Below are 19,099 nucleotides of genomic sequence, written 5' to 3'. Positions count from 1 at the left end.
GCCACTGGGAGCTGCGAGCGGCTGTACCTGCCGACGCTCAGGTAAACAAAGTGTCTCATAGCCCGCCAGGGGCTTACCACGTACCAAGTTTGGGAACCCCTGGACTAGATGATCTAATGGTCCCTTCTGGCCATAAACTCTATGTACATATGAATGTATGTATCATTGACAGAACAGAAATTGGACACAGAAGATAGTAGGGGCATACAAGGAGATATGGTGGGAGGTACAGGCTGAGGCTGAGTTGTGCAAGTCCTTGAATGCAAGGAGAAAGTGCTTGAATTTGATGTAGTTTAACTTGATATTCCAATCTATTCCCATTGTGCCAAAACATTTCAGGGATGTGAAAACACTGTGTGACCTTATGTACTGTAGGTACTGTAGGTTTGTTGCAAATGTGTGAGTTAAGGACGTGGTGTCAGCCTGTATTTGCTTTTCATTTTAATTTATATCCTTTGACTTCAGTTGAGCACTACCCTGTGCTGTGAGTGGTTTCTCAACAAATATAACAGATATTTATAAAGATTAAAGTCATCATACAGTGGTCACAGTTAAAATTTTGCTGGCTGATAAGTTTAAAGCCAGATTGAGCAGGTTTTCACTGTGCTTATAACTAGCTCTCGTGGAAAGCTCTGCTGTATCTTAACCACAGGGGAAAAAGCTAGTTGTAAACTATAACTGTTTTCACTGATTATATGATAATCTTCTCTTCCACCATTGACATTTATGTTTATTAACCACTGTAATCACACTCAAAATAAGAGCCCCACATCTAACCCTTATCCTTTAGCTGCTTGCGTGAGAGTTCATCAGAATCCTTAATATTAACTTAATTTTTAATTGTGTGTACGTGTAATTAATTCCCCATTCTCTGAATTCACAGTTGTCATTAAGAATAGGAGGTTAGCTGCATTTTAAATCGGACTCAGTGAAAAATGGGTTAGAAGAAGCCCAAGAATGCAGGAGGCCATTTCAGCAGTGGAAGCTCATGAGCCTGCGTTTGTACTTGACTTTATTTGTTACTCTGCTCTAACTGACAACTGATTTGGAGAAACAGCCATGAAATTGTAATTCTGCATAGGTCTCTTTTGAGTGGCAAGTCACATTAGCCCATGTTATTTAAAAATATCACTTGAGCTAAATTGTACACAGTTTGAGGATTCTGGGGCCCTTTAAATACATATGCACAGCACATCTGACAGACTTTTTAAAAAATATATACTTGTCTGAGACTGCATACCTGACAACATAAGGCATTAGCACATTTATAGGGACACTATAGGACTTTATGTTGTACTAAAATTTGATCTATCTTTTGGTTATAATTTAATGACAGAAGGTAGTCTAGATCACATGTGTCAAACTCAAGGCCCGCGGGCCACATCCGGCCCGCCATACAATTATATCCGGCCCGCGAAATCGTTTTATATATCTGTTTTTAATGGCCCTGTGATATGACGCCCCAATAACACACACTACAAATCCCATGATGCAGTGCAATTGCCGCCAACGGCAAGCCACGGTTCAAGTTCGCGGTCTGTTGATGTATACAACGCTAATATCAAATCAAAGCTAGACCCCAACAATGGCCAAGAGAAAAATTGATTCTGAAAACCGAGGCTTTCAAAGCCGGTGGGAGAATGAGTATATGTTTACTGAAATTGCAGGTAAACCAGTGTGTCTCCTTTGCGGGAGTAATATCGCTGTAATGAAGGAGTATAACCTAAGACGGCACTACGAGACGAAACATGAGAACAAATTCAAAAACCTGAGCGCAGGACAGAAGCTACAAAAGGTAGAGGAGTTGAAGAAGAATTTGACATCCCAGCAGACGTTTTTCACCAAAGCAAAATCACAAAGTGAAGCTGCTGTGAAAGCAAGTTTCATTGTGGCCGAAGAGATCGCCAAATCAGGACGGCCGTTTACCGAGGGGGAATTCGTAAAGAATTGTATGATGAAAGTGTGCGACGTCCTTTGTCCAGATAAAACGCGAGCGTTTGCAAATGTAAGCCTCAGCAGAAACACTGTTGCTAATCGGGTTTGTGAGATGGCGACTGATTTGAAAACACAGTTGATTGAAAGAGCAAAAGATTTTGTTGCATACTCCCTTGCCGTGGATGAAACTACTGACGCGACTGACACTGCACAGCTGGCGATATTTATCCGTGGTGTGGATTCCAATTTGTGCGTAACAGAGGAAATACTGGACATTAAATCGATGCACGGGACAACGAAAGGAGAAGACATCTTTGGAAATGTATTTCAAAGTGTAACCGACATGAAACTGCCGTGGGAAAAACTCGTTGGACTTACAACAGATGGCGCACCTGCTATGTGTGGTGAAAAAAATGGACTGGTGGGAAGGATACGCTCAAAGATGCGGGAGGAGAACTGTGCCGGTGAGTTGACAGTGTATCACTGCATCATACACCAGGAATCGCTGAGTGCTAAAGTCCTAAAAATGGATCATGTGATGAACACTGTAACACAAACCGTCAACTTTATCAGAGCCCACGGTTTAAATCACCGCCAATTCCAGTCTTTTCTGCGGGAAATAGATAGCGAGTTTGGCGATATGCCATATCATACGGAGGTCCGGTGGCTAAGTCGGGGAAAAGTTCTCAAAAGACACTTTGAGCTGCGAGAGGAAATCTGCCAGTTCATGGACAGTAAGGGGAAAGACTGCACAGTTCTGCGGGATGAAAAGTGGAAATGTGAGTTGGCGTTCCTGGCTGACATAACGTCGCATCTTAGCGCTTTAAACCTTCAACTCCAGGGACGGGAGCACATAATAACCGATATGCATGATGCAGTGAAGGCATTTCAAGTGAAGCTGCGCTTATGGGAGACACAAATGCACCAATGCAACTTGTCTCACTTTCCCTGTTGCCAAGTAATACGGAACCAAGAAAGTGCCACAGTTTTCCCAAATGCCACCTTTGCTGAAAAACTCAGCGCGCTGCGCACTGAGTTCGCACGGCGCTTCAGTGACTTTGAGGCACAGAAAAGTAACTTCGAGCTGCTTCACAACCCATTTGCAGTCGATGTGGAAACCGCACCTGTAGAAATGCAGATGGAGCTGATAGAACTGCAATGTAACGGGACACTGAAGGCAAAGTACGACACTGCGGGGCCAGCACAGTTCACTCGCTTCATTCCTGAAGCGATGCCGCAGCTCCGCCAACATGCGGCTCGAATCCTGTCCATGTTTGGCAGCACATATCTGTGCGAGCAGCTGTTCTCTGTGATGAAAATTAACAAAACGTCACACAGGAGTCGCCTCACTGATGAACACCTGCAATCGATCCTGAGAATCTTCACAACACAGAACCTAACCCCAAACATAAACGAACTTGTTGCAAAGAAAAGACTCCAAGTATCAGGCTCTGACTAAATAGGACAAGAAAATGGAATGTTATGATTTGTTATGATTATACTTTTGCTTTAAATTCAATTTTTTATTTATATTTTCAGATTTTTTAATATTCCAGCATGTACAGATTTTGAATGTATTGTATTGACAGGATATTTTTTTATGAAGAGCAAAATATTTTAAATTGAAATGTATTTATTTTGGAATGATATCCTGTATTTTGGTTCATATTAATGGTTAAAAAACATAAATATTTAGTCTGTTAAATAAATGGTTATACTGTTCGGCCCGCGAGTTTTGAGTTTTGGCCCCCTGTGCAATTGAGTTTGACACCCCTGGTCTAGATTCTAAAAATGTGTTTGTTTTTCTGTCTCCCAGCCACTTTAATAATCAAATGGTTTAGACTGTCAGCTCTTTGGGGCAGGGACCATCTTTTTGTTTTGTGGGTGTGCTGGTTTATGACAGGGGCTTCTACTCACTACTGTCATTTAAAAAAATAAATAATAATTACCATATCTATTTTACTGCATCTCTTATATTTATGATTCTTATAAGGCCATTATCTTCTACCCATGGGCACATTCCAGTGGCTTCAATGGAAATGAAAGAACAACATTTCTGGGTTTGATCCTGTGAGATGGTGAACACTGTCTGAGAGGTGATGAGTGCCCTCAGGTCCATTGATTTCTGGGAGAGCTCAGGACACGCAGCTCAGCATCTCTCAGGAAATGAACAGCACCTTTCTGGTCTGCACCCTTCTTAGGGCTGGCAAAAATGCAGGCAGTTGTTCTTCTGGCTCTGTAGCAGTACATTACTAAAAGGCTTTCCAGGCACTCTCATAACAACACTGATGATTCTTGTGTATTTTGTTAAAGGTCCACTGTAAATGGAGGTTTTGAAACAAAAAGAGCAACTGTCAGGTTTCAATTAGACCTTCCTTTGCTCTGTTATGTCTCTGTAAAGTTCATGTATTTGTATGCTTTATTTCTAAGTGCTTGTCTGCCATTTTTTTCAATGTCATTAACCTATCCATTATAAGCAACCCTGCAATAACAGACCTTTGCTTGTGAAAGATGCTGTTAAAATATAGGGTACTGTAATATATTTCCCCCAAAACTATTATAAGCAACAGCTAGGTGCAAAATGATTATTTAAAATGTGCAATATAAAACTGTGACCAGTATTCTTTTTAATTTCAACTCAATATAAAACTCAGAACAAAATCAATGTTTGACAAATAGGGAAGGATAAAGCAGATAAGGATTTTTTTTCAATATTCTAAGAGGGTCTTAGACACACAAATAATGGACAGTAGAAATATAGAAAACTATGTTAAAAAAAAAACTTGACAGAGGCCTTTTATCCTAAACCTAGCCAATTTGTTATAGTTTTATGCATGAGAAATATAAATGCTCTAGTTTGGATTTATATATTGAGCCTTCAATTTATCCTGTATGATACAATTATTTCTGAAAAGCTATATGGAAAATAATGATTTGTGATTGAGAATACAGACAGAATAATAGTGCCAGAAGTAGAGATACTATAATTCTTTTTTCTTCTCACGCATACCTTGCCTCAGAAAAGACAGGCTGCTTTCTCTCGATCATGTTATTTATAGTCACTTGATTAGTGGATTCTCATGATGATCGACTATGTAGATAAGGGGGAGGGGTGTCTAGTATTGGCATCTTTAATGTTCATTTATTTGTACTTATGGGGTTTTAATTGCTTTTCACAGTGCTCTTCTATTGCTGTACAGGGTAAAGCCGAAAGGTGTATACTCAAAAGAAATGAATAAAAATACATCTTTCCCTCCTAAGTTTATTTCTATTTATAGAAGGAAATACATTTAAAAATTACAAAATGAACATTTTATTTGCACTAATTGCAAACTTTACTTTCTTCAGCCAAAGAATGATAAATAAATAAATAAAAACGAATAAATAAATAAAATACTTCCCATGATGTAATTCATGCCCACTCATCCCCCTGCTAGGTACTGATTACCAGAGCTGAGCAAACGTCTAGTGATTACAATGTATTCCTCAAACTTAGCCATTTTCCTGTTCATGAATTGTCCGTGAACAGATTACAGTTATCATTTTTGTTTATTGTCTACAATAGTTCAATAAATGTTTTATATGAACATATTTCAGTGTGTGGATTGCTCACAACCTGTTTGATGTGAATATTGTTCTGAATATTTTGTGTTTGGAATTCATAACTTGAGCTGTATTGATGGGACATGTAACTTTTGCAGTATGTTTCTCATCAGCATAAGTGTAACTTTTAAATACAGGTTCTTGATGGCAATTTTCTTCCCATAAATATTCTGTAATTTTAGTTTAAAATTTCTTTGAACATTCATACCAGTGAGCATGTTTTCCAAAACACTCATAAAAAGCAAACACAGATGGGTGGATAACACAAAGTGAATTTGTTTAAAAATTCTACTAAATTTTTACATTTTTTCCAACATTTCCTCAGTTCCTCCAAGTTTACCTTACCCTCCAAATTCTGTTCGTAATTACACTGGTGTAAATCCCGAGCAAATTAAAGTCAATGGATCTAATTCAGTGTTTTCAGACAAATTGTATAGTTAGTTACCTTACACCAGTGCAAAGAGGGCCAAATCAGAATGGTAGCATTTCACTTCCACTTTGCACTGATGTAAATGATTACACAAGACAATGTACATTTAGGAGTTATTCCAAGTTTACAACACTTCACTGGAGTCACTTGGGATTTAAACAAGTAACTAAAGCAAGAATTTAATCCATTGACTGGATAAAAAGTCACAAGGGAGAGAGAAGAATTTGTGTTTCCCCTCTGTAAAATATGGATAATAATACTTACCTCATTGGTAAATTGCTTCAATCTGTGGATGAAAAGTGCTAAGTGGTATTATCATTAAGAGCTAAGTATTATTACTATCATCTCTTAAGTGTGCATTCTTGAAGACAAAATTGTAGAGGAATTTGTTTTCATCTCTTGGGTGTGTGTTCTTGATAATAACAATAATATCTAGTTCTTAATGATAATACCACCTAGCATTTTCGTCCGTAGAACTCAAAGCAATTTACCAATGAGGTAAGTATTGTTATCCATATTTTATAGATGAGAAAGCCCCATCTATGTGGTTTTACAATATTCTTTACTATAATAAACATAGAGAGGGCCATGTTCTGTTGAATTGCCCAACTGTAACTGCAGACAGAACATGACCCATAATGTGTTGTGCTAACTTAGAAATCTTTTCTGATTTGTTGGTGAGTTACGAAGAAACTCTACTCTGAATCCCATACCAAAAAGGCAGCTCTGCCCAGGATCGGGCCCTAAATTTTATCTCATTGCCCAACTTAATATACATATAGGGGCATATCTGGATTTCATTGGGAGCTGAAGGCACATGAAAAGCAGGCCCTATATGCCTCAAGCTAGAGACCTAAAAGCGAAGGCACCGTAATTAATGGATGCTTTATGAAAATATAAGACTACATGGTTGTACATTTTGAAGATGTAAATACTAAGTGTTATTTAAAATGCTAAAATCATTTGTAAATACCTCCATGTGGAAAAAACATCTTCTTACAAATGAATAGGTCCTATATCCCTTGCCATAGTATGAATGGACATTTTTTTATAACATTTTAATAATTGGAGGAATTTTTCAGTAATTCTTCCTTCAGATGGCAAAAATGGTTTAAATGTATTCCCAAATCATTAAATACAAGGGATCAAACATTCAAGACCTCTTTATATAGTGTATGGTACATACAGTCTCTGACATGACATATTATGAGATAATTTGGGAACACAACAGTAAAAGGAATTTACATCTTGAACTAAGAACATTATTCAGATTAATAACCTGAAGACCTCAGTTGACATTAGAATCAGTGCCATTCAGTTTAAAATTGTACCTTAAAGTCCACTCCTCCACTGAGATTAGAACCAGAATTAATTTGGCACTAGAAGATCTTTATATATAATTTGAATCAAGTTACTCTTGAAGATAACTCTTGACTGGGGAACCTGAACTATGAAAAACAATGGCCAGTAAGAGTTTCATTAGCAATAAAACAATTCATTCTCTCCATTTGTACGTCCTTGCAGTCTTCAATTATTAACAATTTATGCTGTGTACTGTTAGGTTCTGCCAAATGTGAGAAAGTCATATACACTAGATTAAACTGAACTCCTCTACATGATCTACTGGATCCAGGAGAGCTGGCTGTATTATAAAGAATCCTTATTGAGGTTGCAGGAACAAACCATCCCGATATGTAGAAAGAATAGTAAATATGGCAAGCGAACAGTTGGCTTAACAGTAAAATCTTTGATGATCTTAAACACAAAAAAGAAGCTTACAAGAAGTGGAAGATTGGACAAATGACCAGGGAAGAGTATAAAAATATTGCTCAAGCATGCAGGAGTGAAATCAGGAAGGCCAAATCACACTTGCAGTTGCAGCTAGCAAGAGATATTAAGAGTAACAAGAAGGGTTTCTTCAGATATGTTAGCAACAAGAAGAAAGTCAAAGGAAGTGTGGGCCCCTTACTGAATGAGGGAGGCAACCTAGTGACAGATGATGTGGAGAAATCTAATGTATTCAATGCTTTTTTTTTGCCTCTGTCTTCATGAACAAGGTCAGCTCCCAGACTACTGCACTGGGCAGCACTGCATGGGAAGGAGAAAGAAGTTGTTCGGGACTATTTAGAAAAGCTGAATGAGTCCATGGGGCCGGATCCTAAAGAAGTTGGCAGATGTGATTGCAGAGCCATTGGCCATTATCTTTGAAAATTCATGGTGATCGGGGGACATCCCAGATGACTGAAAAAAAGTTAATGTAGTGCCTATCTTTAAAAGAGGGAAGAAGGAGGATCCAAGGAACTGCAGGCCAGTCAGCCTCACCTCAGTCCCTGGAAAAATCATGGAGCAGGTGCTCTAGGAATTAATTCCTAAGCACTTAGAGGAGAGGAAAGTGATCAGAAACAGTCAGCATGGATTCACTAAGGGCAAGTAATGCTGGACTAACCTAATTGCCTTCTATGATGAGATAACTGGCTCTGTGGATGAGGGGAAAGCAGTGGATGTGTTATTCCTTGACTTTAGCAAAGCTTTTGATATGGTATCCCACAGTATTCTTGCTGCCAAGTTAAAGAAGTATTGGCTGGATGAATGGACTATAAGGTGGATAGAAAGCTAGCTAGATTGTCAGGCTCAACGGGTAGTGATCAATGGCTCCATGTCTAGTTGGCAGCTGGTATCAAACAGAGTGCCCCAAGGGTCTGTCCTGGGGCCGGTTTTGTTCAATATCTTCCTTAATGATCTGGAGGATGGCGTGGACTACACCCTCAGCAAGTTTGCAGATGACACTAAACTGGGAGGAGTGGTAGATACGCTGGAAGGTAGGGATAGGATACAGAGGGACCTAGACAAATTAGAGGATTGGGCCAAAAGAAACCTGATGAGGTTCAACAAGGACAAGTGCAGAGTCCTGCACTTAGGACGGAAGAATCCCATGCACTGCTACTGACTAGGGACCGAGCGGGTAGGCAGCAGTTGTACAGAAAAGGACCTAGTGGTTACAGTGGACAAGAACCTGGATATGAGTCAACAGTCTGCCCTTTTTGCCAAGAAGGCTAATGGCATTTTGGAATGTATAAGTAGGGGCATTGCCAGCAGATCGAGGGACGTGATCATTCCCCTCTATTCAACATTGGTGAGACCTCATCTGGAGTACTGTGTCCAGTTTTGGGCCCCACACTATAAGAAGGATGTGGAAAAACTGAAAAGAGTGCAGCGGAGGGCAAGAGAAATGATTAGGGGGCTGGAGCACATGACTTATGAAGAGAAGCTGAGGGAACTGGGATTGTTTAGTCTGCAGAAGAGAACAATGAGGGGGGATTTGATAGCTGCTTTCAACTACCTGAAAGGGGGTTCCAAAGAAGATGGACTGTTCTCAGTGGTAGAAGATGACAGAACAAGGAGTAATGGTCTCAATTTGCAGTGGGGAAGGTTTAGATTGAATATTAGGAAAATCTTTTTCACTGGGAGGTTGGTGAAGCACTGGAATGGGTTATCTAGGGAGGTGGTGGAATCTCCTTCCTTAGAGGTTTTTAAGGTCAGGCTTGACATCGCCCTGGTTGGGATGATTAGTTGGGGATTGGTCCTGCTTTGAGCAGGGGGTTGGACTAGATGGCCTCCTGAGGTCCCTTCCAACCCTGATATTCTATGATTCTAGGTGTTGCCCATTTTTCTCAAAGGCAGTATGTACATTTATCCCCTCTTGCTAGAAGGCGAACCCTTTTAATGTACAATTTTGATGTCTTATATAAGCTAAAAATTGAAGCCTTTAGAGTGGTCAGAGGAGCCTCTGTTGTATCCTATCCTGTTTAATTCCAATCAGACACTGGCATTTGCTGTACGGTGGCCCCCATCAGCTTCTCTGGTAGTTCAATTATGAAGAACTGCCCACAACTCTGAGGAATTGGGAAGTCTTTGTGTTTGCACAGGGCAACTTCTACGTCATCCCCAATGGCTATAGTCACAGGGCCAGATTCTGCTTTCATTTACATTAATGTAAATCCAGAATACTCAACTGATTTTAGTTTGCTCCATATTATGTATGATTTAAAATGTAGTCCTGTAGGAATGTTGTATTTCTCTTGCTTAACTTTTGTAAGAAAAAAATAATAAAAGAGTAGTAAGATTATCCATTATAACATGTACAGTGCAGCAGTGATTTGTCACCTAAAGTTGGTGCCACTGTTACTGTAGATTCCTATATGTTTTTTCAGGCCTACCTTGCTGTCTGCTACACCTCTTCCGAGTTGCCAGGCAACCATGGTAATACTGGTATGTAACACACTGCAGACAAAGTGGCATCATGTTTTCTTTGCACATATTTAAAACAATACAAAAATGATATACCTGGTGCTAAATATAAGGTTGTCTTTTTTATAGAGAAGTTTCAGCTATTGATTATTGCAGACTACTATAACAATTAACTATTTTCTTTTATAGAACATCTTTCATCCCACTGTTTATTTACAAATACAGTATAGAAATCACTCACCACGAAAGGCAGTTTCCTTTCGGATGGAATGCAGCAACCGTTTAGCAGTACGTAGCTACAATATACACAACTGTTTAGGACTGAAAGTGAAAAAGAACATACCTATTGAAACTACAAGTGGGACTTAAGTGGTCACAATGTAATTAGCTGCATCTGTATTTTAGTCAAAACATGGGATTGATGTCCCTGCTTTTGGAAAAGATTTCCTGCCCCCTTCTTGCCTATTTATTTATGTATTTTTTTTTTATTTTTTTTTAGTAGACTCAAAAGTTAAGAATGTAATCTTTAGGTCTCATCTGAAAGACAGGAAAACCAAAAGAACAATTCCTCCAATACCTTCTAGCTAGGGTCACCAGATATCAAGTGTGAAAAGTCAGGACACTTTTTGGGGGGGTGAGAGGGACAGGGAGGGCAATAGTTGCATATATAAGACAAAGCTCCTAATGTCAGGATGGTCCTGATAATATCAGGATGTCTGATCACCCTATTCCTAGCAGCATGCTTGTGCCTTTATTTAATACGGGATAAGAGACTTCCATCTACTGAGACATTTTGCTGACACTTTATTTTTGTAATCGGATGAATTCCCAGCCCAGGGGGATTTGGCTGAAGATTGAGTATGCCTGAACTTGATGATTTTGTAATAAACATATACAAAAACACGCACTTGGCTGGACTTGCCCAGAAGTCCATTACCAATTTGTTGCACTGCCACGAGCCTATTAAGTCTCAGTTCCTAGCTCCCACATCTCTCTCAGCCATCTCCAGCTGTCCCAGCAGCACTATTGGTAGGCAGTAAAATGGGTTGCACTGGACCAGAGAGATGAGTCAAGCTGAGGTTTTGGTGGGCAAGAGAGCCCCAACAAAAAAGTTCATACTTGTCTAAATGCTTCTCCCCACACCAGTCCTTACCAATTGTTGAAGATAACTTCAATTAAATCTTCCTCATAGTCTATGAACTTATTCATGCAACAAAAGTCTATGAGTATAATGCTATTCTATTAAACTAGTATAAATCTAGAAAAACTAATACAAATCTGAGAACTCCATTGTGACGGGTTGGATCACAGAAACCCCCTTGGGAGCTGCCACCTGATGTGCAAAGACTACCCCTGCTTCTGTTTTCCCTGCCAGCTCACCCTGTCTTGCTGAGCCAGACACTCCTGTCTGGCTCCAACACAGACCCAGGGTCTGAATCACTTGTCCCAAAGCTGCAAGTTTACCTGAAAACAGCTCACAATAGTGTGCTTGTCTTTAGCACTCAGATGCCCAACTCCCAATGGGGTCTAAACCCAGATATTGTTCGTTTTACCCTGCATAAGGCTTATGCAGGGCAAACTCATAAATTGTTCACCCTCTATAACACTGATAGAGAGATATGCACAGTTGTTTGCTCCCCCAGGTATTAATACATACTCTGAGTAAATTACTAAATAAAAAGTGATTTTATTAACTACAGACAGTAGGATTTAAGTGGTTCCAAGTAGTAACAGACAGAACCAAGTAAGTCACCAAGCAAAATAAAATAAAATGCGCAAATCTATGTCTAATCAAACTGAATACAGATAATCTCACCCTCAGAGATACTTCAGTAAGCTTTTTCTCAGACTGGACACCTTCCAGGCCTGGGCACAATTCTTTCCCTGGTACAGCTCTTGTTGCAGCTCAGGTGATAGTTAGGGGATTCTTCATGATGGCTCCTCTCCCCTCTCTGTTCTCTTCCACCCCTTTATATATCTTTTGCATAAGGCGGGAACCCTTTGTCCCTCTGGGTTTCCACCCCCCCTCACTGGAAAAGCACCAGGTTAAAGATGGATTCCAGCTCAGGTGACATGATCACATGTCACTGCAAGACTTCATTACTCACTTGCAAGCACACACATATACAGGAAGACTCACAGGTAAATACAGCCATCTGCAGACAATGGGAGTCATCAAGATTCCAAACCATCCTTAATGGCCCCATAATTACAATAGGCCCTCAGAGTTATGTTTTATATTTCTAGTTTTAGATACAAGAGTGGTACATTTCTACAAATAGGATGATCACGCTCAGTAGATTATGAGCTTTGTAATGATACCTTACAAGAGACCTTTTGCATGAAGCATATCCCAGTTACATTATATTCACTTATATTTTTATAAAACCATATAGACTGCACAACGTCACATCCATTGGGGCAGATTTATTTCCCAGGTTCCAGCTGTAGTTGCATGGCCTTCAGTAAAAGCAAGTCCATCTCATAAAACAAAACAAAAAAATGCAGAACTTGCTCTACCTGGAAGCTTGGTACTGACTGGCTTAGCCTAGCCTGTGAGCAGGGCTGGTGGCAGAAGGTACATACCTTAGAAAATGCACTGACTCGGGGTATCTCCTGGGAAGTGTGGACTAGCTGAGGCTCCTACTCTTACAGGGTGGCTTACTTGTGATCTAGAGACCCTGGGCTAAGTCAACCCTGCTTACAGAATGGGCCTCACCTGACAGGAATCAGGTGATTCCCGTGTAAAAGAAGCCAGGCTTACATAGTGATAAAACCCATCGGGGCGAAAAGATGGAGGGAGATCCCTATAAAGGGAGGAAGCTCAAAGCAGGAACTTATAGTGAAATGGGGGAAAGTTCTGGAAACTGCCACTATATCAATAGAGAATGCAGGGAGCAAGAAGGTTCCTGCATAGCAGTGTCAGCAGGGGAAAGCTCTCCAGGCAGGGAGTGCTGGAAGAAACCATGAAAAGATGCAGGTAAGAGACTGGAAAAGCTCTTCAGGCACGGAAGAAGTACAGAAAAGGCTGAAGAATAGCCATGGAGAGGACAGAAGGTTCTGCTTTTGTGTTAAGACATTTTTGGGGATTTTTAGTTTGAACAACTGTAACCCCAGAAGGGGTGGACTAAAGACTGAGTGCTGAGTCACTGGACAAATTACCAGGCAGAGAATCTATCATGGTGCTGGACAATCGTTGAAGGGGTAGGGGTGGGGCGGAGGACTCTAGCTGCTACACCAAAGATGGTCATGAGAGGCTGCATAGTAGTGAGTGGACTCGTTACACTTTGAAATCCCGAATGGAGTTTGGTGAAGGGCAGTATCAGAACTGCCAACTGTCCCACTCCTGGGTCAGATTTCTGTGTTGCAGTTGTCTCTACAGTCACAGTTGCTGCAAGTTGCAATCCTTGCATCTGAAGAAATTACAATCAAGATCACTCAGGCTAGTGGAATTATTCTGGATTAACAGCATTGTAACTGTGAAAGAAATTTAGTCCATTATCTATATTTATTAGGTTATAGTATTTCTTAGGAAAGTGTTATTTAAATAGACAACAGAAGAGAAAGTGAAACATACAGCATATAACTTTTATTTAAACATAGACCTCATAAATAATTTCCAACTATTTAAAAAATCTGAACTGTATTCTAAAATTACATTAAAATATTTTGTAGCTTTTCTAAGTGTCTGTAAAGAGTTTTTCAATACAGTCTCCTTCAGAGTAATTAGGAGGTAGAGGAACTATTTAAGCTGTTCTTTTATTTCTGACAGTATACACAGATAGCCTTCTGATTTGGTAAATTAGGCTTTTGTCTGGGTATACCGCAAGAAGGACAGGAGACTTGTTATGGGTTTTAATCAGGCCGCAACTTTATTATATAGATAAGTGGTTCTCAAAGCTGGTCCGCTGCTTGTTCAGGGAAAGCCCCTGGCGGGCCGCACTGGTTTGTTTATCTGCCGTGTCCGCAGGTTCGGCCAATTGCGGCTTCCACTGGCCACAGTTCAGGCCACTCCAGGCCAATGGGGACTGCGGGAAGGGCGGCCAGCACATCCCACGCCGCTTCCCGCAGCCCCCATTGGCCTGGAGCAGCCCGAACTGCGGCCAGTGGAAGCCGCAATCGGCCGTACCTGCAGATGCGGCATGTAAACAAACCGGCCCGGCCCTCAAGGGTCTTTCCCTGAACAAGTGGCAGACCGGCTTTGAGAACCACTGATATAGATGTCTGGGACTACCCGGCAGATAAAGTGTATGGTGCAGGCAAATCCATGCTTATTCAAATCAGTTTTCTGGGGCTTTCACCAGCCCCCCTTTGTTTCCATCCTGATCCCCCAGCCGACCCACAGCTTGGACCTTACCAGCCACCCGCTTCATAAGAGGGTTAAGGAGGGCTATGAGAATGGAGGGGGTTGGCTCCCTGACGTACCAACCATAGGAGTCCCCGAACCCTCTCCCGCATTCTGCATTCCTTTATCCAGTACCTCCTTTTAAGTCCTTTACCAGTCCATTTATCTGGTCACTGGTTGCCCTCCCTATGGAGTATCTGCACTGAACATCCGCCCAATATTACAAAATAAGTTGCGACATATGGCCTACCACCTTTTCTTCTCACCAGAAAAGGTCTATCCTCACACCCACTGTGAGGAAGGCAAAAAAACCACATTCCATTGAAGCCAATTCTGGTGGCGCAGGAAAAATTCCTTCCCAGCCCCCCTTTAAAAGGGGTGACTAGCGTAATGTCCACAGTGGGTCCTAACCCAGCCTTCCATTCGCCTCCACTAGGGGAGGAAGGGTGGGTGCTGGCTTCCTCGCTGCTTGGACATAGAGACTTGCCCCACCCAGGTTTCGTACCTTTATGTACATTCCTGGAGGGGTGGGGGGGCTTTGCAGCAGTTTCTGACCTTCCTCCTCCACCCTCCTCCCCTCCCAACCACAAAGCAGAGCCGCCCTTTTTTAGGTAAGCCCAGACAAATTCTGTCCCACCTTTAATTGTGGTGCAGTCATTTGTACACAATTTATTTAAGCTTACAGTGTTTATGATCTTCATTGCTACAGTCATCCAACTTTAGGAATCAGCAAGCATATAATTTTATACTTAGGCACCAGCAACTATGATAGTACGCAGATCTGCTTAATGGCAGCTTTCTAATAATACAACAATAGACGTTATGCTTTTAGATGGCAGGCACCTACACACACAGCTACCTACATGCTGCCAGAATCCAAAGCCCAACAATAGTTTTCACCCTTGTATTCTGACATCTGTAACGGTGTTAAGGAAAATCTCTTTCTACAAGTGTGAAAATGCTTGTTTTTTCAGAAGAACGATTATCTTGATTCTTTGGTAATGTGGGGTACTGGAAACTGTAGTAGCTACTAAAGTTTACTTTCAATATTTACTTTCAATATTTGAAAACGTAGAAAACATCCAAAAATATTTAAATAACAGTGCTATTAATCATGATTAATTTTTTAAATCACTTGACAGCCCTAATTTTTACTGTACTCATCATTAAAGTATCTGTGTGCCTTACAAGTCATTAAATACACCCAAAAACCTTTGTTAAAAGATAAAACAAAACACCATGAAAAATTAAAAAGTCTATAAATGCAGAGTTACTGTAGTCACCTAAAAAGCAACAGAGGGTCCTGTGGCACCTTTAAGACTAACAGAAGTATTGGGAGTATACCACTCTGTAGTCACCTAATTACCCACTGCTGTGTAATAAATGACCTTCAAACACAATTTCCAATAGCATAGCATGAAATCAGCAGCACGTCTGTTTATATTACATATTTATTCAAAAATATTTATATTATATACACATAACTACACTAAAAGAACAATAAAGTTGCATAATCCAGAACTCAAAAGTTCAGAAGTGCCAGATTTAAGTTTGCTTGTGAATACACATTATGATACAGTCATTAGTTACATGATCACACATTATTTTTTCTGAGGAATCCATCCTCATTCAGTGCACAGAGTGGACAGTGCTCTCTGAATGAGCAGGTAATCAATATTGTTTTAGCCTCATTATTCGATGTGTGGCCCTAGGACTCTCTTACTGCACACTGTTCTGACCGTGATTTGAAGATGGAATTATTGTTTTGTCTCCTGGGTTTTCTATGGCACTCGTCACTATAGAATTTGGGTAAATCACAATAATTAATTGATTTTCATTGTCTGGCTATACCAAAAGAAGGACAGGAAACACTTGATAAGGATTTTAATCAGCCTACAACTTTATTGTATAGATGTCTGGGACTACCAGGCAGATAAAGTGTACAATGTAGGCAAATCCATGTTTATTCAAATCATTACCCAGGGCTTCCACCAGCCCCCCTTCATTTTCCATCCAGGTCCCCCAGACAACCAATGGCTTGGACCTTACCATCCACCCACCTTGTAAGAGGGTTAAGGTGGGCTATAAGAATGGGGAGGGGTTGGCTACTGGCCGTACTAATCATAGGAGTCCCCAACCCTCCTCCCCCATTCTGTTCCTTTATCCAGCACCTCCTTTTAAGTCCTTTACCAGGCCTTTTATCTGGTCACTGGGTGCCTTCCCTATGGAGTACCTGCACTGGACATCCACCACAAGGAGGTACCATCAATTAGCTTGGCTGCCTCCCCCCCACACCCAATCAGTTTTCCAGACATCTCCCAATGGCCTCTTTTATATCAGCCCAAAAGAACCCATTGTCCCTTGCAGTATTCCAGGATCGTAAAGCATGCCAGAAGCTGGGTTGTCAATGACCAGGTACCGCAACACCCACCCCTCTGTGGTGGGCAGTATAGGTGACCAGCATCTCGGATCCTGAAATTGGAAGAACTCATTCAAACTTCCTTTATAGCTCAGCCATGTGCCTGGAGCCAAGAATCCCCATGCCACCGATAACCTCATATGCCGATGCTCCATAGAGCCAGTGGCATCTACTTGAGTTTGTTGCTAGCACCTGGTGCAAGCTCACAAAATATGTCAAACTGTTTGTTGTGTGTGGTTTCTCTTGCTTAAATAGAAAGTATGATGCAACAGCCATGTTGGTTGACATAAACTGAGTTGTGTCTTCAGCATTCTTAACAACCTCATTAAAGTATTTCTAAAATTAGTTTTGATAGTGACTGACTTATAAGGCTTTCTGCATGTTGATGCAGTCCAGAAGCATGGTGTTTTGCAGCCTTTTCATCTGGGCTGTCAGTATTGGCTTGGCTGATCAGTCTGGGAAATCAAGCTCCTCCACTTTTACTATAGAAATCCATGTTATGCCCACATCTTGAACACTGCTTGCAGTTCTGGTCACTCCATCTCAAAAAAGATATATTGGAATTGGAAAAGGTACAGAAAAGGGCAACAAAAATGATTAGTGATATGGAACAGATTCCATACGAGGAGTGATTAAAAAGACTGGGACTTTTCAGCTTGGGAAAGAGATGACTAAGAGGGGATATAATAGAGGACTATAAAATGTTGACTGATGTGGAGAAAATGAATAAGGAAATGTTATTTACCCCTTCACTTAACATAAGAACCAGGGGTCACCCAAATAAATTAATAGGCAGCAAGTTTAAAACAAACAAAAGGAAGTATTTCTTCGCACAATGCACAGTCAACCTGTGGAACCTTTTGTCAAGGATGTTGTGAAGGCCAAAATTGCAACAGGGTTAAAAAAAGAACTAGATAAGTTAATGGAGGTTAGGTCCATCAATGGCTGTTAGCCAGGATGGGCAGGGATGCAACACCATGTTCTGAGTGCCCCTAGCCTCTGTTCACCAGAAGCTGGGAGTGGACAACAGAGGATGGATCACTTGATGATCCCCTGTTCTGTTCATTCCCTCTGAAGCACTTGGCATTGACCACTGTCGGAAGACAGGATACTAGGGTGGATGGACCATTGGTCTGACCCGATATGGCTGTTTTTACATAAAAATGAATTATAATAAAAAAGTTTAATAAAGAAACTCCCCGAGATAATTGAGATAGCAATGATGTGAGTAACGACCTGCATTTTAAAAAGTTTGGCCTACTAGGAAACATCTGTTTATATAAGTTTCCCAGTCACAAATCTATCATTCTGGAGAGAAGTCACTAAAACATAGTCAACAAACAAATGCTCTGGCTGCCGTTGTTCATCGTGCCACCGTTCACTCCGCCACTCCATCCCCAACTACTGAAAATGATGGATATGCCGATCAGGACCAACGTGAATCAGAACACATTCCCCTATTGATGAGCGATGGATATGTGAAACAACAGATAAAGGGGAGATGTATACTGGGGACCCTCAGCAGTTAAAATATTTTCCTAGTGTCTATTCTAAATCTCCCTAGCAGCAGATGAAGCCAATTACTTTTTGTCCTACCCTCACTGGGCATGTAGAACAATTAATCACTGTCCTCTTTATAACAATCTCTTCAATATTTGAAAACTTGTATTATGCCCCCCCTTCAGTTTTCCCTTCTCTAGACTAAACATTCCCAGTTCTTTCTAAGCCTCTTATCATATTTGTTGCTGTCCTCTGGACTCCATCTCCAATTTGTCCACATCTTTCTTAAAATATGGAGCCCAAAACTGTACACAGTACTTCTGCTGATGCCTCAGTTCTGAGTAGAGCAAAACAATTACCTCCCGTGTCTTACATATGACATGCCTGTTAATACATCCCAGAATTCCATTTGCCTCTTTCTCAGCTGCATCACATTGTTGCCTCATATTGAATTTGTGAAATATTGCTGCTTGGCCAGTTATTCCCCATTTGAGAAATGTTCTTCAATCTTAACTCTCCATAATTATTCTAGGATATTTCATATTTCTTTCTCTCTCCCCACCTCATTTGGATGAATTTATTTATTCATTTATTTATAATTCCGGTAAAACTAAGTCAA

At 40.7% G+C, this 19,099-nt stretch overlaps 2 protein-coding genes across 3 annotated transcripts in view; both read left to right on the top strand.

Annotated features, from left to right (window-relative positions):
* The window catches only part of CSMD1 (CUB and Sushi multiple domains 1), a 1,932,406-nt gene that overhangs the window by 168,515 nt on the left and 1,744,792 nt on the right, over positions 1-19,099 (top strand). The window lies entirely within an intron of this gene.
* LOC135982215 (general transcription factor II-I repeat domain-containing protein 2A-like) lies at positions 1,349-3,547 on the top strand. Its single transcript, XM_065587774.1, has one exon. It carries the CDS (start codon positions 1,586-1,588, stop codon positions 3,392-3,394), a length of 1,809 nt encoding a protein of 602 aa, XP_065443846.1. The 5' UTR covers positions 1,349-1,585; the 3' UTR covers positions 3,395-3,547.

This window comes from Chrysemys picta, chromosome 3, assembly GCF_011386835.1.
Source record: "Chrysemys picta bellii isolate R12L10 chromosome 3, ASM1138683v2, whole genome shotgun sequence".
Taxonomy (NCBI): Eukaryota; Metazoa; Chordata; order Testudines; family Emydidae; genus Chrysemys; species Chrysemys picta.
This window is presented reverse-complemented; position numbering and strand designations above follow the sequence as displayed.